Raw genomic sequence first — 21,797 nt, 5'->3', positions numbered from 1 at the left:
TTAGCCAGAGAGTGGTGAATCTGTGAAATACTTTGCCACAGAGGCCAAGGCCCTGGGTATATATAAAGAAAAAATTGATAGTTTCTTGATTGGTCAGGGCATCAAAGGCTATGGCAAGAAGGTAAGTGTATGGGGTTGTCTGGGATCTGGGATCAGCCATGATGGAATGGCAGAGCAGACTCGATGGGCTGAATAGCCTAATTCTGCTCCATATCTTATGGTCTTATGGACCTCATTGAAACCTATCAAATGGTGAAAGACCTCGATAGAGTGAGTGTGGCAAGGATCTAAGTGCCATCTAAGACCAGAGGGCACAGCCTTCAGAATAGAGGGACATCTTTTTAGAATAGAACCATAGAACATTACAGCACAGAAACAGGCCTTTTGACCCTTCTTGACTTTGCCAAACCATTTTTCTGCCTAGTCCCACTGACCCGCACCTGGACCATATCCCTCCATACACCTCTCATCTATGTAACTGTCCAGGTTTTTCCTAAGTTAGAAGTGAGCCTGCATTTACCACTTCATCTGGTAGCTCATTCCACATTCCCACCACCCTCTGTGTGGAGAAGCCCCCCCCTCCACCAATGTTCCCTTTAAACTTCTCCCCCTTCACCCTTAATCTATGGCCTCTGGTTTTTTTTCTCCCCTAGCCTCAGTGGAAAAAGCCTGCTTGCATTCACTCTATCTATATCCATCATAATTTTATATACCTCTATCAAATCTCCCCTCATTCTTCTAGCCTCCAAGGAATAAAGTCCTAACCTATTCAACCTTTCTCTGTAACTCAGTTTCTCAAGTTCCGGCAACATCCTTGTAAAGCTTCTCTGCGCTCTTTCAAGCTTGTTAATATCCTTCCTGTAATTCGGTGACCAAAACTGCACACAATACTCCAAATTCAGCCTCACCAATTTCCTTATACAATCTCACCATAACATTCCAACTCTTATACTCAATACTTTGATTTATAAAGGCCAATGTACCAAAAGCTCTCTTTACTACCCTATCTACCTGTGACGCCACATTTAGGGAATTTTGTATCTGTATTCCCAGATCCCTCTATTCTACTGCACTACTCAGTGCCCTACCATCTACCTTGTATGTTCTACCCTGGTTTTTCCTTCTAAAGTGCAATACCTCACACTTGTCTGTATTAAACTCCATCTGCCATTTTTCAGCCTATTTTTCCAGCTGGTCCAAATCCCTCTGCAAGCTTTGAAAACCTTCCTCACTGTCCACTACACCTCCAATCTTTGTATCATAAGCAAATTTGCTGATCCAATTCACCACTTTATCATCCAGATCATTGATATAGATGACAAATAACAATGGACCCAGCACTGATCCCTGTGGCACACCACTAGTCACAGGCCTCCACTCAGAGAAGTAATCCTCCACTACCACTCTCTGACTTCTCCCATTGAGCCAATGTCTAATCCAGTTTACTACCTCACCATGTATACTTAGCCACCGAATCTTCCTAACTAACCTCCCATGTGGGACCTTGTCAAAGGCTTTACTGTAGTCCATGTAGACAACATCCACTGCCTTCCCTTCATCCACTTTCCTTGTAACCTCCGTGAAAAAGAGATTTGTTAAACATGACCTACCACGAACAAAGCCATACTGACTCTCCCTAATAAGTCCTTGTCTATCTAAGTACTTGTAGATCCCATCTCTTAGTACTCCTTCCAATAATTTACCTACTACCGACATCAAACTTACCAGCCTATAATTTCCCAGATTACTATTAGAGTCTTTTTTAAACAACAGAACAACATGAGCTATCCTCCAATCCTCCGGCACCTCACCCGTAGATACCGACATTTTAAATATATCTGCCAGGGCCCCAGCAATTTCAACACTAGTTTCCTTCAAGGTCCGAGGAAATACCCTGTCAGGTCCTGGGGATTTATCTACTCTGATTTGCCTCAAGATAGCAAGCACCTCCTCCTCTTCAATCTGTATAGGTTCCACGACCTCACTACTTGCTTACCTTATTTCCATTGACTCCATGCCAGTTTCCTTAGTAAATACAGATACAAAAATCCCATTTAAGATCTCCCTGATTTCTTTTGGTTCCATACATAGCCAACCACTCTGATCTTCAAGAGGACCAATTTTATCCCTTACTATCCTTTTGCGCTTAATATACCTGTAGAAGATCTTTGAATTATCCTTCACCTTGACTGCCAAAGCTACCTCATGTCTTTTAGCCCTCCTGATTTCTTTCTTAAGTATTCTTTTGCACTTTTTATACTCAAGTACCTTATTTGCTCCGTTTCCTATAAATGTCATACATCTCTCTCTTCTTCATCAGAGTTCCAATATCCCTAGAGAACCAAGGTTCCTTATTCTTATTCACTTTGCCTTTAATCCTGACAGGAACATACAAACTCTGCGCTCTCAAAAATTTCTCCTTTGAAGGCCCCCCACTTACCAACGACATCCTTGCCAGAGAGTGAAGATGAAGTAGAATTTCTTTAGCCAGCGAGTGGTGGTTCTGTGGAATTTGTTGCCACAGGTGGCTGTGGGGGCCAAGTAATTGGGTACATTTAAAGCAGGGCTTGATATTTTTTGATTATTCAGGGCATGAAGGGAAATGGGGAGAAGGGAGGAGATTGGTGTTGAGAGGAACAGTGGATCAGCCATGATGAAATGATGGAGCAGACTCGATGGACCAAAATGGTCTAACTCTGTTCCTATATCTTATGATCTTATGGTATAGAATGATTAAATGGAAGCAGGCTTTTTCCACTGAGGTTGGATGGGACTACAACTGAAGGTCATGGGTTAAGGGTGAAAGGTAAAATGTTTATGGGGAACATGAGGGGGAACTTCTTCACGTAAACAGTCCTGAGAGTGTGGAACAAGCTGTCAGTGCAAGTGGTGCATGTCAGCTTGATTTCAACATTTAAGAGAAGTTTGGCTAGGTACATGGATGGGAGGGATATGGAGGGCTATGGTCTGGGTATAGGTTGATGGGACTAGGCAGATTAAATGGTTCAGCATGGACTGCATGGGACAAAGGGCTTATTTCTGTGCTGTACTTTTCTATGACTCTGACTCTGCGACAACCCTGAGATCTGTTTTTTTGCAGGCAATCTCAGTAAATCCAATAACCAAATGGAATCAATGGAAGACTATAGCCAATGGGGCAGAGAAACGGTGTGCAAATGATAACAAACTGTGCAAATACAAAAGAAAAATAATAATAATAAACAAACAATAAATATCAAGAACATGAGGTAAGGAGTCCTTTGGTTGTGGGAAAAGTTCAGTGATGGGGCAATTGATGTTGAGTGAAGTTAAAGAGCAAACACGAGGAAATCTGCAGATGCTGGAAATTCAAACACACACAAAATGCTGGTGGAACACAGCAGACCAGGCAGTATCTACAAGAGGCACTGGCGACGTTTCGGGCCGAGACCCTTCGTCAGGACGGTCCTCGGGTCTCAGCCCGAAACATCAACAGTGCTTCTCCTTATAGATGCTGCCTGGCCTGCTGTGTTCCACCAGCATTTTGTGTGTGTTGAGTGAAGTTATCCACTCTGGTTCTAGAGCCTGATGGTTGAGGGGTAATAACTGCTCCCAAATCTGTTGGGGCGGGTCCTGAGGCTCCTGTATTTTTTTTTCCTGATGGCAGCAGCAAGAAGAAAGCATGACCTGGGTGGTGGGAGTCCTGATGATGGAAACTGCTTTCCCGCCACAACGCACTATGTGGATGTGCTCAATGTTGGGGAAGGCTTTACCCATTTTGGACTGGGCCATATCCATAATTTTTATAGGATTTTCCATTCAAGGGCAATGTTGTGTCCATAATGCCCTTCCCTTGGACAACATCGGTGGTGTGGAGAGGGGAGACTTGCAGCCTGGGCAACTGCCGGTCTTCCATAAAAAAAAACCTTGCCCAGGCTTGCGCCTTGGTAAGTTTCCAGGTCTATCGAGACTAACAGAGTCCTACTGCTGTTACTGTTACCTGGGTTTCAGCACCTAAGTTACAGAGAAAGGTTGAACAAGTTAGGTCTTTATTCTCTGGCATGTAGAAGGTTGAGGGGAGACTTGATAGAGGTATTTAAAATTATGAGGGGGATAGATCGAGTTGACGTGGATAGGCTTTTTCCACTGAGAGTAGGGGAGATTCAAACAAGAGGACATGAGTTGAGAGATAGGGGGCAAAAGTTTAGGGGTAATACAAGGGGGAACTTCTTTACTCAGAGAGTGGTTGCTGTGTGGAACGAGCTTCCAGTAGAAGTGGTAGAGGCAGGTTTGGTATTGTCCTTTAAAGTAAAATTGGATAGGTATATGGACAGGAAAGGAATGGAGGGTTATGGGCTGAGTGCAGGTCGGTGGGACTAAGTGAAAGTAAGCGTTCAGCATGGACTAGAAGGGCCGAGATGGCCTATTTCCATGTTATATGGTTACTTTGTCCATACCAGGCTGTGATGCACCCAGTGAATATACTTTCCATCACACGCCTATAGAAGTTTGTCAAAGTTTTAAATGTCATGCCAAATCTTCGCAAATTTCTAAGGAAGCAGAGGCGCTGCCGTGCTCTCTTTGTATTTACACTTATGTGCAGTATAGTGGGATCAAGCTAATTACTGGCGATAAGATTTGAATCCAACAGCAACGGTGAGCTCTAAATAAAAATTAATGCATGTTCTCTATGTCTGCTAAGTTATTTCCCCAGAAAAGTAACCCATGGCTAACAAGGGAAGTAAAGAATAATGTTAAATTGAAAAGTAGGACATACAAAGTGGGACAGACCAGTACAAGGAACCAGCATCAGAAGTATATAAGGGAGAGAATTAACTCTGAAGGAAACTTACATGTAGTATAAAAACAGTAAAGGTTTCTACTGATACATAAATAGAAAAATAGCTAGTTAGGAAGGTTCAATCGTTATAATGAAGCAGTAAAATGGATTCAACAGTGGCTGGATGGGAGATGCCAGAGAGTAGTGGTGGATAACTGTTTGTCAGATTGGAGGCTGGTGACTAGTGGTGTGCCTCAGGGATCTGTACTGGGTCCAATGTTGTTTGTCATATACATTAATGATCTGGATGATGGGGTGGTAAATTGGGTTAGTAAGTATGCCGATGATACTAAGGTAGGTGGCGTTGTGGATAATGAAGTAGGTTTTCAAAGCTTGTAGAGAGATTTAGGCCAGTTAGAAGAGTGGGCTTAATGATGCTGATAAGTGTGAGGTGCTACATTTTGGTAGGAATAATCCAAATAGGACATACATAGTAAATGGTAGGGCATTAAGGAATGCAGTAGAACAGAGTGATCTAGGAATAATGGTACATAGTTCCCTGAAGGTGGAATCTCATGTGGATAGGGTGGTGAAGAAAGCTTTTGGTATGTTGGCCTTTATAAATCAGAGCATTGAGTATAGGAGTTGGGATGTAACGTTAAAATTGTACAAGGCATTGGTAAGGCCGAATTTGGAGTATTGTGTACAGTTCTGGTCACTGAATTATAGGAAAGATGTCAACAAAATAGAGAGAGTACAGAGAAAAATTACTAGAATGTTACCTGGGTTTCAGCACTTAAGTTACAGGGAAAGGCTGAACAAGTTAGGTCTTTATTCTTTGGAGTGTAGAAGGTTGAGGGGGGACTTGATAGAGGTATTTAAAATTATGAGGGGGATAGATAGAGTTGACGTGGATAGGCTTTTTCTATTGAGAGAAGGGGAGATTCAAACAAGAGGACATGAGTTGAGAGTTAGGAGGCAAAAGTTTAAGGGTAACACGAGGGGGAATTTCTTTACTCAGAGAGTGGTAGCTGTGTGGAATGAGCTTCCAGTAGAAGTGGTAGAGGCAGGTTCGGTATTGTCATTTAAAGTAAAATTGGATAGATATACAGACAGGAAAGGAATGGAGGGTTATGGGATGAGTGCGGGTCAGCGGGACTAGGTGAGAGTAAACGTTCGGCATGGATTAGAAGGGCTGAGATGGCCTGTTTCTGTGCTGTAATTGTTATAAAAAGGGCAGGTGATGTAGGGCCTCTAGAAAAAGCCAGTGAGATAATAACAGCAAACAAAGAAATGGCAGTTATGTTAAATTAATTTTTTGTATCAGTCTTCGCTGTCCCAGCTTTGGTAATATGCTTAAGATATCAGAAGGGTTAATTCCAATTAAGATGGTAAAACTTACAAACATCCAAATCAGAAGGGACAAGATCTAGAGAAACTCAGGTTAAAAATGGACAGGTCACCATGCACAGAACACAAAAAGTTAGCAGGCAGGGTCAACAAGTCATGAACGTGGGAAACAGCATTTTGGTCTTTATTGTAAAAGGGGTTGGAGTTTAATAACAGGGAAGTTTTACAGCAACTGTACAGGCCACACTTGGTGTTACATATCCCATGGGTATCTTGTGACTGTCTCATGGCCATGATGTAATTGAGTATCCGGTAAGCATGATGTAACAGTCTTGTGATGGTTGTGTGATGTATTTTCCCACCAGAGTGAGGTCATGTGATGTAATTTTCCCGCCAGTGCGAGGTCATGTGATCGCCTGTTCCAACAGGAATGGGGAAAGCCTGCTGTGACGCAGGAGCTTTTGTTGGGGCATTGTTTAAGTCGTCCGTTACTGCGTTACGCTGCGTATTTGGTTTCTTGACGCAGTTTTGTTTTAAAGTGGAGTTTTAATTTTTACTGTATGGTACATTATCGTTGTGCTGGCAGTTTTGAAAATCACTGCCAGTTATGTTTGATGCACATTTGATTTAATTTTAAAGTCTACATATTGGAGAGTGAAGATTTATCTAAGTATGGAAACCCAAAGGATCGAGTAAAGTTGGTGTCATCGGCGGTTTAATACAGGATCAACCTTATTGGATCTTTGTTCAGGAAATAGTAACCTGCATCCGAGATAGCCCCTTCCTTGTGAGAGCAGAAAGGTACAGTGTTATTCACCATGAAAAAGGTCAGTTCCTTTAAGCCGTCTTAATTTCTTTCATCGTGAATCCTTCGGGCAAGGCATACTTCGGCTGGGATCAGCAGTAATGTCACGTTGTCGAGGAATTCGTTACTTCAGGAAAGTCTCTCCTAATTGACTGTATAAATCATGTGGACTTTCTCATTTATCACTTTAAGAACTGTGTTCTCATCTATTGCTTTAAGAACTGTTAACTTCTGGTTAAATTCGTCATTTGTTTACTTTTCATTTCTATTGAGCAGAGTTTAATAAATGTTCATTTGTTTATTAAAAAAAACCTGTCTCAGTTCTATATTCATTGTCACCATATCGTAACACTGGAATACAGTGCACAGTTTTGGTCCACAGAAGAAGATGAATTTCTGAAATCCTCTGCCCATGATGATGACAGAAGCTCTGTTCACTACAGATCTATGAAGTGGATATATGATCAAGGAACAGAGAGGTATTTTGAAGAGGAGTTCAGAGCAGATCAAACTTTGTGGTGGGGCAGGCTTCAGGGGCCTGATGGCCTACTCCTGCTCTTAACTCCTTTTGTTCTTGAGGTAACCAACCAGCAGAAAAAATTAATGGGTTCCTAGTGAATTTCAGGGAAACTAATCTGCCATCCTTACCTGGCCTAGTCAATGCACTTGGCACATAAATATGAAGGGAATGGAGGGATATGGATTCAGATTTATCACAGGTACATCAAAACACACAGTAAAATGCATCATTTTCATTAACAACCAACACACCCAAGATGTTCTGGGGGCAGCCCACAAGTGTCACCACACATTCCGGGGCCGAAACAGCACGCACACCATGTTCAGCAGAACACCATCACAACAGCTTGATAATCCATAGGAAGATATTTAGTATAAATTAGCATCAAGATCAGTACAACATCATGGGCCAAATGGCCTGGCTGATGCTCTATTGTTGTATGTTTTAACATTGTGACATCAGAATCACAGGAAAGTGTTGACTTTTAAATGATGACTGAAATAATCCAGCAGGTTACTCATTACAGAGCAACAAACACCAGCCAAAGAGCAAACAGTTAATCAGAAAATTAATGGAACTGCAGCTGTTAGAAATCTAAACTACAAACACAGAATGCTGGAAGTATCAGCAGGTCAGGCCTCATTGGTGATAAGAGAAACAGAGTTAACAGTGCAGACTGAAGAACCTTCCATGGAACTGAGGATATAAAAAGCTCATTAAGCTGCAGGGAGAGTTTGGAAAAGTGATTATCTCTGACGGTAAAACCAGGGTAACCATGGGAATATGCTGTAAGGTGACCTGGCCAACCAGTGAATGGGAGCAGTCAGAGATTGAGAATATAGACAAAAGAATGTAGGAGTAGCAAAATGCAGAGCAGGAGAACGTGTCCGGCAGGTCAGGCTGGGCACATCATCCACTCTCAGAGAGGAAAAGTACTGAAAAAATGGAGAGGAAAACAAACAAGCTGCACTGATATCAAATATGGGCACTTACACGGAGACAGAAATCAAGTCAAAGTTGAGTTTATTGTCAAATGTACAAATACAGTCGGCCCTCCTTATCTGTGAGGGATTGGTTCTGGGACCCCTCGCGGATACCAAAGTCCCTTATTCAACCTGTCTCAATGTAGTGGACATTAAGACCCAGCAGCGGAACTCTGAATCCATAGTGTTTCTGTTCACAAAAATAATTGGATCACAATTGAAAATAAAGTGAAATAATAAAGCGATTGGAAAGAGGTAAAATGCCATCGGTCATTGGAAAAGCATTAGGCTATGTCGGTCAACGATCGGAACAATTTTAAAGGATAAAGTGAGAAAGGCCCTGCCCCAATGAAAGCTACAATTATTACTAAGCAACGCAGTGGTTTAATTATTGGGTTTTGGGTTTTTGATCCTCCACATCAACCCGGCACAGTGGAGAGTGCACTCGGGAACGGTCTGTCACTGGATCAAGCTCCAGAACTTCCGTCCCCGAGCCTGGCGCTGAAACATACGTTCTTAAGCGTTTTATGTGCATAGAAAAGTAAACTATATACTAAGACAAACATTTGACAAACTGACGCTAAATAATACTGGATGTACCTGTTCCGACTTACTTAGTAAGAGAACTTCCAATTTTTTCCAATCCCGATCCAAGATAACCCACGCACATCCTCCCATATACTTCAAATCATTTCTAGATTACTTATAATACCTAATACAATGTAAATGCTATGTAAAATAGTTGTTATACTGCATTGTTTAGGGAATAATGACAAGGAAAACAAGTCTGTACATGCTCGAACAACAAGTGCTGGAAGAGCATTTCTGAGTTTTCTTGATTCGCGGTTGAATTTGTGAAGTTGGAACTCGCAGATAAAGAGAGCCGACTATATACAAGATTCAAGATTAGTTAATGCCATTTCCAGCATGCAAGTGAAAAGGAGAATAAATGTTACTCTGAATCTGATGCAGCATCATAAATATACATATATCAGATAGCTTATATACATAGATTGATTTATGTCCATAAAGTGACACTGGGCTGATGGGAAATAATAAAAGTAATGGTGGAGTTAGTGGGTGGAAGTGTTGATCAGCCTTACTTGATCTAACTTACTTACAGCAGCATTGCAGGCACATAGCATCATACAAATAGCGTTCAGAAGAAAAACAAAATTTAAACATAAATTATACACAATTTTACATGAAAGAATGAATTTAAAACAAAAAAAAAATCTATTGTAGTGCAAAGTGCAGATAATGTTGCTAAACTGTATTGATTAGGGTTGTGCCGGTTGGTTTAAGAACTACATAGACATAGAGTCATCGATCATTACAGCTCAGAAAAAGACTATTCAACCCATCTAGTCAGTGCCAAACTATTAATCTGCCCAGTCCCATCAACTTTTACCTGGACCAGAGCCCACCATACCTCTCCCATTCATGTAACTAAATTTCTCTTAAATGCTGAAATTAAACCCACATCCACCACTTCTACTGGCAGCTCATTCACCACTATCACCACCCTCTGAGTGAAGAAATTCCACCCAATGTTACCTTTAAACATTTAACCTTTCATCCTTAACCCAAGACCTCTAATTCTCATTTCACCCAACCTCAGTGGAAAAAGCCTGCTTGCATTTACCCTATCAATACCACTCATAATTTTGTATACCTCTGTCAAATCGCCCCTCATTATTCTACACTCTAGGGAATAAAGTCCTAACCTATTTAACCTTTCCCTATAACTCAGGTACTCAAGTTCTGGCAACAGCTTTGTAAATGGTTGAAGGGACTTAGCTGTTCCTGAACCTGGTGGTTCAGGACTTCAGGCTTTTTGGTACCTTGTGTCTCATGACTGTAGTGAGATGGCATGACCTAAAAAATGGGACCTTCGATGATAGACTTTGCCTTCTTGAGGCATCACAACCTGCAGATACTACTGATAGTGGTGGGGAGAATGTGCTTGTGATGTACTGGGCAAAGACCACTACTCACTGCAGCTTCTCATGTATCTGTGTGTTTGAATTGCTAAATTAGACCAGAATGCAACCAGTCTGGATACCTCTATTAGAGTACATCTATAAACGTTTGTTACAGTATTCTGTGACAAGCTGAACCTCCTTCACATCTCTGCATAGCATTTCATATACAATCACTGAAATAAATGTATTCATCATATACTTAAGTTTTCTCCAAATATAAGCCCAGAAGTATCAACTTTTGCCAAAAACAAGGACTGCTGAAATACTGAGGCTTTATAAGGCATTGGACAGACCACACTTGGAATATTGAGAGTAGTGTTGAGTCACTTACCTGAGAAAATGTGTTGACATTAGAAAAAAATCCAGAGAAGGTTCACGAGAACGATCCTGGAATGAAAGAGTTAGTGTACGAGGAGTGTTTGATGGCTCTGAGCTACACTTGCTGGTGTTTAGAAGAATGAGGGGGAATCTCATTGAAACCTATTGAATATTGAAAGGCCTAGATAGAGTGGACGTGGAGAGGATGTTTTCTACGGTGGGCGAGTTTAAAACCAGAGGGCACAGCCTTAGAATAGAGGGATATCCATTTAGAACAGAGCTGATCAGGAATTTCTTTAGCCAGAGGGTGGTGAACCTGTGGAATTCATTGCCACAGATGCCTGTGGAGGACATGTCATTGGGTGTATCTAAAGGGGAGGTCGATTGGTTCTTGATTAGTCAGGGCGTCGAAGGTTACAGGGAGAAGGCAAGAGAGATGATAAATCAGCCCTGATGGAATGGTGGAGCAGATTCAATGGGCTGAATGGCCTAATTCTGCTCCTATGTCTGATGGTCTCTGCATCCACCAAAATCATTTTAAATTAACCAGCTTACATGACACCTTTGACACAGGCTGAGTATCCCAAGAAAGTAAAAACATTGATATAATTTCTTATGATGTACAATGGCCTACCAAGGCACATCTTTAGCTAGTAGATGGGAAATGGAGAACCTGGGTCAACAGACAGCACTGATAGCCAGGAGGTCAGCACTGAAGTGGGACACTGGAGCTGTGAAGCAGCAGGTGGATGATTCTTGCTTCCTGCTACTGTACCAACTTTGGATTCAGTATATCACCGTCCCTGTCAGATTTACATTTTTTTAAGTTGTCAAAAGCCGTATCAATAGAGAGTGGAATTTAATCCAGCAAAGTTAAGATAATGCACTTGGGGAAAGGAATAAAGGGAAATGAATAAACAAACTATGCAAAACACTGAAAAAGGGGTCAGAGTGCAGTTCCTGTACTCTGATGATAATAAAGCTAATAGAGCACTGCCTTTATTGGCCAAGGCAAGGAATTTATGATCAGAAAAATGACAAATAGGCCACATAAAACATTAAAGGCACACGAGTGAATCTGCAGACGCTGGAAATAAATAAAAACACAAAATGCTGGCTGAACTCAGCAGGCCAGACAGCATCTATGGGAGAAGGTAGTGACAACATTTTCGGCCGAAACCCTTCTTATCCCCTCTCCACCATCCCAAGTTACTTCACTCTTGATGAAGGGTTTCAGCCCAAAACGTCATCACTACCTCCTTCCATAGATGCTGTCTGGCCTGCTGAGATCTGCCAGCATTTTGTGTTTTCACATAAAACATTAGTTATGTCCTTGCTCTGGTCACAAGAGGGAGTGTCGAGGAATTTTACAGTGATATTGCTAGGGGTGAATTTTGACTACAGGGAGACATTGCTATAATGTGGTTGCTTTTTTTGCATTAGGAACTTGACAGATGAGTTAATCAAAATGTGCAAAATTATGAGAGGCTTGGACAGAGTGAATAGGAAGTATCCATTTCTCTTAAAAGAGAAATTAATAACTAGAGAGTATAAAATTAGTAACAGATGGGAGCTGTCCACCAGTAAGGCTGATCAACACGTCCACCCACGAAGCCACTCTCAATGCCCCCAACCACCTATCCACTGATGTCTACTACAAACCTACTAACTCCCACAGCTACCTAGACTATTCCTCCTCCCACCCCGTCTCCTGCAAAAATGCTATCCCTTTCTCTCAATTCCTCCGCCTCCGCCACATCTGCTCTCAGGATGAGGCCTTTCATTCTAGGACAAAGGAGATGTCTTCCTTTTTTAAAGAAAGGGGCTTCCCTTCGTCCACTATCAACTCTGCCCTCCATTGCATCTCCCGTATTTCACGCATCTCTGCCCTCACCCCATCCCCCCGCCAGCCCACCAGAGATAGAGTCCCCCTGGTCCTCACCTATCACCCTACCAGCCTACAGATCCAATGCATAATCCTCCGTAACTTCCGGCACCTCCTACGTGATCCCACCACCGACCACATCTTCCCCTCCCCCCCACTCTCGGCTTTCCGCAGGGATGGCTCCCTACGCGACTCCCTTGTCCATTCATCCCCCCCATCCCTCCCCATGGACCTCCCTCCGGGCACTCATCCCTGCAAACGGAAGAAGTGCTACACCTGCCCCCACACTTCTTCCCTCACCACCATCCCAGGCCCCAGACAGTCCTTTCAGGTGAGGCACCACTTCACCTGTGAGTCAACTGGGTGATGTACTGTATCCGGTGCTCCCGATGTGGCCATTTATACAATGGGGAGACCCGCCGCAGACTGGGAGACCATTTCGCTGAACACCGGCACTCAGTCCTCCAGCAGTGGCGGGATCTCCCGGTGGCCACATGCTTCAATTCCACAGACCACTCCCACTCCGACATGTCTGTCCATAGCCTCCTCTACCGTCAAGATAAGGCCACACACAGGTCAATGGAGCAATACCTTATCTCCCACCTAGGTAGCCTCCTTCCTGCCGGCATGAACATCCAACTCACTGACCTCCGTTGATACCCCTGCCCCCCACCCTTACCCCCATCCCTATTATCTTAGTCTGGTTCTCTTTCTCTCTCTTTTTTCCCCCTCACTATAATCTCTCCCCCCAGCCCTACCTTTCTTTCTCTTTTATTTCCCATAATTCTCCACCTTCCCCCTAGCCCATTTCCCTTCAGCCTATCACTTTCCAGCTCTCTTCTTCATCCCTACCCCCACTTCTTATCCCCCCTCAACCATCCCATGTTACTTCACTCCTGATGAAGGGTTTCGGCCCAAAATGTCGTTATTACCTCCTCCCATACATGCTGTCTGGCCTGCTGAGTTCTACCAGCATTTTGTGTTTTTTATTACTTTATCATTTCCTGTCAGTCACCTTATGTACAAACACTGCCACTGCCATCACTTTAAGAACATACAATCAAATCTATGCATATAAGCTATCCTATATATTTATATTTATTGTGATTTGTTATTTTTATTGTATTCTTTACCTTAAAGTTTTTTTCCATGCTGCAATGGGTCTGGAGTAACAACTATTACATTTTCCTTTACATTTGTGTAATGGAAATGACATTAAACAATCCTGAATCTTGAATCATTGTAACAAGCATCCTAAACTCAGAGCCTGAAAGGATGGTGAAACCAGAAATTTAATTAACTAAAATAGTAACTGGATGATGCTTAATGTGTACAATCACACATGGCCAGTAGGAACTCTTCAGTAGATTTACTCTGGACTGATGTTAGAAACAATGGCCTCCTCAGATATTAAGTTATATGAATCCAATACCTTATTACTGTTCCAGATTTCTAAAGACCTACCTAGCTCACATATCACTTCACCATGTCCACAGGGCACTGACTGAAATTTGGCCCATCATCACATGCCACCTTAAAACTATTCTCACCTAAGAAAGACCCCACGCCTATTCCTGAATGAGGATGCCCAGGTCACTACATAGTCAGCGAGCCTTCAATAAAGCATTATCTCTGAAGGAGTCATAGCGTCATGAAACACTATGGCACAGAAATAAGTCTTCAGCCCATCTAGTTCAGGCCGAACTATTAATCTGCCTAATCTCATCGACCTGCAATGGGACCACAGCCCTTCATAACCACCTCATCCACATACCTATCCAAATTTCTCTTATATGTTACAATCAAACGTGCATCCACCACTTGTGCTGGCAACTCATTCCACACTCTCACAACCCTCTAAGTGAAGAAGTTACCCCTCATGTTCCCCTTAACCATTTCATCTTTCACCCTTAACCTACGGGTCTAGTTTGGTCTCCAGGTTTAAGGAAGGACATTCTGGCAATTGAGGAAGTGCAGCGTAGATTCACTAGGTTGATTCCTGGGATGGCAGGGCTGTCTTACGCAGAGAGATTGGGCTTGTACACGCTGGAATTGAGGAGATTGAGAGGGGATCTGATTGAAATGTTTAAGATAATTAAAGGATTTGATAGGATTGAGGCAGGAAATATGTTCCAGATGTTGGGAGAGTCCAGTACCAGAGGGCATGGATTGAGAATAAGAGGTCAGTTATTTAAAACAGAGTTGAGGAAGAGCTTCTTCTCCCAGAGAGTTGCGGAGGTGTGGAATGCACTGCCTCGGAAGACGGTGGAGGCCAATTCTCTGGATGCTTTCAAGGAGCTAGATAGATATCTGATGGATAGGGGAATCAAGGGATATGGGGACAAGGCAGTGACTGGGTATTGATAGTGAATGATCAGCCATGATCTCAGAAAGGCGGTGCAGACTCGAGGGGCCGAATGGTCTACTTCTGCACCTATTGTCTATTGTCTATAGTCTTATCCAACCCATCTTTTTCAGTGGAAAAAGCCTGCTTGCATTTACTTTGTCTAAACCCATCATAATTTTGTATATCTCTATCAAATCTTCCCTCATTCTCCTACACTTTAGTGACTAAAGTCCTAACCTGTTCAATTTGCCTCTATAACTCAGGTCCTCGAGTCTTGGCAACATCTTTGTAAAAGTTTTCTGTATTCTTTCAATCATATTAACATCTTTCCAAATCAATATCATCTCAGATCTACAAGCTCCCTCTCTGTCACATGTTTAAGCCAATCACAGTTCTTCCCGGATGTTATACAAAGGATAAAATTGAAAATGAACCATGATATCAGTTGGATTGATGAGTGGACAATGCACCCCTCTCTCTGGACCAAATGTTCACACACTTCAGAAACTCAAATAAAAAACAAAACTTACTTCATCAGTTTGCTGCTGGCTGCAGTCATATGTGACGTTAAAGAGAACCTTGAGAGACTCGATGGCAAAATCGACCTGTTCTTCAGACAAGGAAGTATTCCTATGATTTGTGGCCACCACATACTTATCTGTCCATTTGATATCTAGTGTGTTCTCCAGGACATCTGTAAGCAAAAGCAGGCCCTGCAATTCCTTCTTCAGCTGAGTTCTGATGTCTATCCGTAAGGCGGACAACAGGAAAAGGAGGCGCAAGTCAAAGAACTTAATCTCGTGTGATAGGTTCTTGTCTCTGTGCATCTTCAGGCGCTCACAGACACCTATAACAATCTTAAAGTCCACACTAAGTTGCTGTGCTGCCTCACTGTTAAACACAAGGTTGCACAGACATTTTAATGCCTCAACTTTTACACCAAAGTGAGAGGTTTCTTGTGGGGATTTTTGTGTATACTCCAACCCAGCCAGCCTCATCAGAAGCAGCATTCCTGGCCTGGTGGTCAAAGGAGCCAAAATCTTCTTGTCTCTGGACAGAATACGGATAGTTTCCAGACAGGTGGCTTGACAGGACAACGCCAGGTCTTTCTGCAATATTTTCAGTACTTCATTGCATAGCTTCTGCCAATTATAGAAAAACAAATAATTAATAAGAGATTTTATAAAAAAAAACAGATCTTACAGAACAGCAGATGAATAAGGAAAACTTAAATGCTGCATTTGAGAGCACTAATGAGATCACAACTATCAGACAGTGAAGCAGCAAGGAAACTAATGGCATTTCAAAACAGGAGTTAAAAATATAGTGCATCAACTAGTTAGAGCACACAAACACAGATCAGTTGTTCCTAAATAGAAATAGTAACTCAACTTCTTATTTGAACATAATAACATCAATTTGAAATGTTTCATCAATTATGCATTTTGTACCATAAATATGAGAATATTGTTTCCGCTAGTAATGGAAATCAATCAGCCACCTCCATCATGGACACTGGGCACAGGCTTTCCCAGCATCGAGGACATTGGAAATCAATCAGCCAGCTCCATCATTGACACTGGCCTTTCCAGCACTGGGGACACTGGAAATCAATCAGCCAGCTTCTTCATGGACACTGGCTTGCCCAGCATTGAGAATATCTTCAAAAGGCGATTCCTCAAAAAGATGGCATCCATCATTAAAGACTCCCATCACCCAGGACACGTCCTCTTTTCATTGTTACCATTGAGAAGCGGGTACAGGACCCTGAATTCACACACTTCAGCAACAGATTTTCCCCTCTGCTATATTTCTGAATACATAGTGAACCCATGAACACTGCATCACAATTTTTCCCCTCACTTTTTGCACTACTTATTTAAAGCAATTCTTTATTTATGTACATTGTAATTTATAGTATTTTTATTATTATATATTGCAATGTGCTACTGCCACAAAACACCAAATTTCATGACATATGCCAGTGATAGTATTCTGTGATTAGGAAATAAACAGATATGAGAACTGTACGGACATAAAGGGTCATGATCTTGATGAATGGTAGAGCCAAATGGCCTACTTCAGGTTTTATTTCTTAGCTTATGTGTTGAAGGGTTTATTTAATACTACTATGAATCTACCAACACTCACAGCTGCTTCCAAAAAGATGCCAATTCCATTCTCCTCATTCCTCCATCTCATGTCCCATGCATTCCCATGGAGTCATTTTTCACACCAGCTGTTCTCAGGCACCCTCTGTTTACCACAACCAGGTATGCACCTCTGTCACAATTGGCAGGGCACTCATTTCCCCCAGTCTGTTTTCAACCTTCCCTTGTCTACAAACACACCAGGCGTCACTGGTGAAACCAGCAAAAACCACTGATGCTGGACGTAAAAGTACTGATGGAGAGGAAACGGTTAACATTTCAGATCAACGAAATATTCAGCTCTGATGGCAAATCATACACCTGAAATGGTAGCTGTTTCCTTCTTTGTAGATGCTGCTTGCCCCTCAAGTCTCTCTAGCACTTTCTATTGATACTACCAGTTGCTCTTGATCCCACTCACTCAACATAACATCCTCTGTCATTTATAGCACCTCCAGCAAGATGCCACCAACAAGCAATATCTTTAAGGAGTACATTCTCACCATGACCACGTGTGTTTCTTCCAGGTACTTCGGTTTCCTCCCACATTTCAAACATGTATGGGTTAGGCTCAGTAAGTTGTGGGCATGCTATGTTGGTGCCAAAAGCATGGCGACCCTTGCAAGCTGCCCCCTGGGGCTGTGTTGGTTTCTGATACAAATGACATATTTCTCTGTATGTCTTACTGTTTTGATATACATATGACAAATAAAGCTCATCCTCTTAAACACAATTCTTCGCTCCTCTTCTGCCTTCAAACCCTCAACCATCAGGTTCTTGAACCAAAGGGGATAACTTCACTCACCCCAACACTGAACTGCTTCCACAACCTATGGACTCACTTTCAAGGACTCTTCACCTCACTTTCTTGATATTTATTGCTTATTTATTATTACTATTTTGTTTGGGTTTTTTTCCTTTTTTATATTTGCATACTCTGTTGTCTTTTGCACATTGGTTGGTTGACCATCTCTGGCGTGTGCAGTTTTTCATTGATTCTATTGTGTTTCTTTGTATTTACTGTGATTGCTCACAAGAAAATTAATCTCAGGGTTGGATATGGTGACATATATTGTTGTATATTTAGTATTTCAATAATATTATAAATACTTGTTGCTTAAATAATTTATTACAGGTTATATGCAAAAGTACGAACATGGTATATAGGTCTTTATGCCAGCATGTCATATGTGCGTGCCTTGCTTGAATTAAAAACAAAACAAAGGTATGCGAGTTATAAGAACATATATCTATAGGAGCAGAAGCAGGCTGTTTGGCCCATCGAGTAATCTCTGTATTTTTCTTGCAATTCATTTTATGTTTTGGAGTTACAAAATATAACAGTGGCAATAAGGAAGTTTTGCACAAACCTGAGATGACTACCTACTTACTGAAGCACAGTAAAAAAAAAGCAGCGCAGCACACGCTTCTTCACAAGGGGACAGAGACATTGAGTTAAAAAAGGGCAGAAAACAGCCTAAATTCATGAGTTCAGAAACAGTGAACATCAGGTGATAATAATTAAAAATTTTAAGAAGTAGTGCAGCACATGCTTCTTCGCAAGGGAATGGAGACGTTGTGTTAGGAAAAGGGCAGAAAACAAGTCTAAATTCACGAGATCAGAAACAGAATTGGGTGATAATAATTATAAATTTAAAAATGCAGAAATAGCTGGCTACATCAGAAAGATAGACATGTTTGATTGCACAAGATATAACTGAAAGATTGTTTAGTTTGTGGAATCTTACAAGAAGGCATTCAAAAACGGCTCCTAAATGAAGCATAGCTTACATTTAAAATAGCAGTTGAAATTGCTGTATCAACGGAAATAGCAGAAACAGACGCAATTGAGTTGCAGTCTGTAATGGAAGTGCACGGGAACAAAATTTCAATCTTTAAACGGAAACTGGCCAGGCCTAACAAAATGTATTACCATTCTGGCAAGGGCTCAGACCAGACCAATGCAGACCTAAAGGCAAAAGTTGCAGAAAATGCAATAAAGTAGGACACATACAAAGAGTATGTGAATGAGAGTATGACAGCAGACAAAAATAAATGGACTGCATTGCAAAGAGATAAAGATAAAAATTCATGCTGCATTTTCAACAGACAGCAGATAAACAATATGGCTTACACCAGCAGTAAACGATAACTTAGTTAAAATGGAATTGGACACTGGCTTTCAGTCATTCCACAAAATGAGTATGAATGGCATTTCAAGATACTGAACTGAAGCCTGCAGATATCCAATTAAGAACTTATACAGGAGAAAAGATAACTCATGTGAGATGATATCTGTAATAGTGAAATACCACAACCACCAAGCCAAATTGGGCTTGTATGTGGTAAAAACAGGAGGGCCAGCATTGTGGGGCTGTGATTGGCTGAGACAACAACAACATGATTTGCAATTCATCCACTATTTGACCATAAGACATAGGAACAGAATTCGGCCATTTGGCCCATCAAGTATGCACCACTATTCCATTATGGTCAATTTATTATTCCTCTCAACCCTATTCTCCAGCCTTCTCCCCATAATCTTTCACACCCTTACTAATCAAGAGACAATCAACCTCCGCTTTAAATATACCGAATGAGTTGGGCTCCACAGCTGTCTGTGACAATGAATTCCAAAGATACACTGCTCTCTGGCTAAAGAAATTTCTCTTCATCTCTGTTCTAAATGGCCGTCCCTCTATTCTGAGGCTGTGTCCTCTGGTCCTAGACTCACCCATTACTGGCAGTATCCTCTCAACATCAACTCTATTTAGGCTTTTCAGCATTTAATAGGTTTCAGCAAGATCAGAATCAGGTTTAATATCACTGGCACAGCAGTACTTCACGAGGACTCAGAATGAATATTGGGAATGCAGTGTTATGTGTTTCACCGAGACATGGTTACACAATCTGTTTTACTGTGAAGAGGCTTTCAACGATACAAGCAGATAGTTAATCTACAGCACAGTAAGAGGTGGCCTTGCTGTGCTGTGAAAAACAGATGGAGTAATCCCAGTCGCATTTCTGTGAAACAATGAATCTGCAGTCCGGACATCAAACTGCTTGCTGTGAGCTTGCATCCGTTTTATCTACTGTAAGTTCAGCCACGCCATATTGCTTGTTGTCTGTATTCCACACACCCAACTCAGACTGGAGCTGATATTCTTCAATACCAGCTTCTCAAAACACTTTATCACTGTGGATGCAAGTGCCATTGGGCAATAGTCAATAATACAGGTTACCATGCTCTTCTTGGGCACCAGTACGATTGAAGCCTGCTTGATGCAAGTGGGTACCACACACTGCCAGAGCGAGAGGTTGAAGATATCCATGAATACACCAGCTAGTTGGTCAGCATTGTTCCTCAATACTCAGCCAGATACTCTGTCCAGACCGGATGCTTTCTTTGGGTTCACTCTCAGCCACACGTCATCTTTAGACAGTAAGACCAAAAGATCATCGGGAGACATGATGATGTGAGATGGGCTTCTCTGTTCTGATGATTAAAGCAAGCATAGAAGGCACTGAGCTCATCTGGAAACAAAGTTCTGCTGTCCCCTATGTCACAAGATTTAACTTTGTAGGTGGTTATGGCATTCAAACCTTGCCACAGCTGTGCATTGATTCCAGTCCAGTCTGGAATCTCCACTTGGCCTAAAGATGGCCTTCCAGAGATCATACCTGCATTTCTTGTAGCATTCTTCATCTCCAGACTTGAATGCCTCTGATCTGGCTCTCTGGTTCCGGATTTCATTGTTCATCCAGGGCTTCAGATTGGGGAAAACCCTGAACTATGTTGTGGGGACACACTCAACCACAGCTGTTTAATAAAGTCAGAAATGACCCTGGTGTATTCATTCAGGTCCTCAGACAGGCCCAGTGCACTGACTCAAGGAAATCTTGTAACTGTTCCTGTGCCTGCCGTTGTCCTGATCTCTGGAGCCTTGCTCTTTAGGCTCTGCCTGTATGCAAGTAGTAGCAGTACAGCCAAATGATCTGACTTATCAAAATGCAGTCTTGGGAAGGAACGATAGGTGTTCTTTATCGTAGTGTAGCAGTGGTCTAGTGTGTTGGGATCTCTGATACAACAGGTTACGTGCTGGTGATAATTGGGCATAATTTCATAATTGATGATAATTTCTTCAGGCAGGCCTGATTGAAGTCACCAACTATAATTTGAAAAGCTTAGGGATAGGCTGTTTCTCGTTCACAGGCAGCATCATGCAATATTGTGAATGCTTGCTTATAATCTGCCACTGGTGGTATGTAGACTGTGGGCAGGATCACGGATGAGAACTCCCAAGCAAATAGAATGGTCAACTTTTAATCGTTAGTTGTTCTAAGTCAGGAGAACAAGAAGTCAACATAACCCAAATATCCATGCACCAATGACAATTACCTGAAAAGTCCATGCTGCCACTTTTATCCTTACCAGAGTTCACAGTTTGATCCATTTTGAAAATTGCAAAACCTTGCAGTCGTATCACTGTATTCAGTGTATCTGCATTTAACTAAGTTTCAGTGCAACAATTGAGATCGGCTTCTGATTCAGCAGCCTTGCCCTGAGATCTGTGGTGATTTTAATTCATTTCTGAAAGTAGAGAAATACTCTCTACCCAGGATTCTTGCAAACCTTTCTGGAGGAAAACACTTCAGCAAAGTGGACTTAGCTAAGGCCTATTTATAGATTGAAAT

General features: G+C 41.9%; 1 protein-coding gene across 2 annotated transcripts in view; it reads right to left on the bottom strand.

Annotated features, from left to right (window-relative positions):
* ric8b (RIC8 guanine nucleotide exchange factor B) overlaps window positions 1-21,797 on the bottom strand; it is a 111,350-nt gene that overhangs the window by 66,644 nt on the left and 22,909 nt on the right. Inside the window, exon 2 of one of the 2 annotated variants that reach the window (XM_059978586.1) lies at window positions 15,483-16,094. In XM_059978586.1, coding sequence (XP_059834569.1) covers window positions 15,483-15,962 — 480 coding nt within the window. In that variant the 5' untranslated portion in view covers window positions 15,963-16,094. Of the gene's footprint in view, window positions 1-15,482; window positions 16,095-21,797 lie in introns of those variants that run through there. The other variant, XM_059978585.1, reaches the window with a different exon arrangement.

The sequence above is a fragment of the Hypanus sabinus genome, chromosome 8 (genome assembly GCF_030144855.1).
Source record: "Hypanus sabinus isolate sHypSab1 chromosome 8, sHypSab1.hap1, whole genome shotgun sequence".
In the NCBI taxonomy this organism is placed as follows: Eukaryota; Metazoa; Chordata; class Chondrichthyes; order Myliobatiformes; family Dasyatidae; genus Hypanus; species Hypanus sabinus.
The sequence above is the reverse complement of the archived record's forward strand: the minus strand, read 5'-3'. Positions and strand labels throughout refer to the sequence as shown.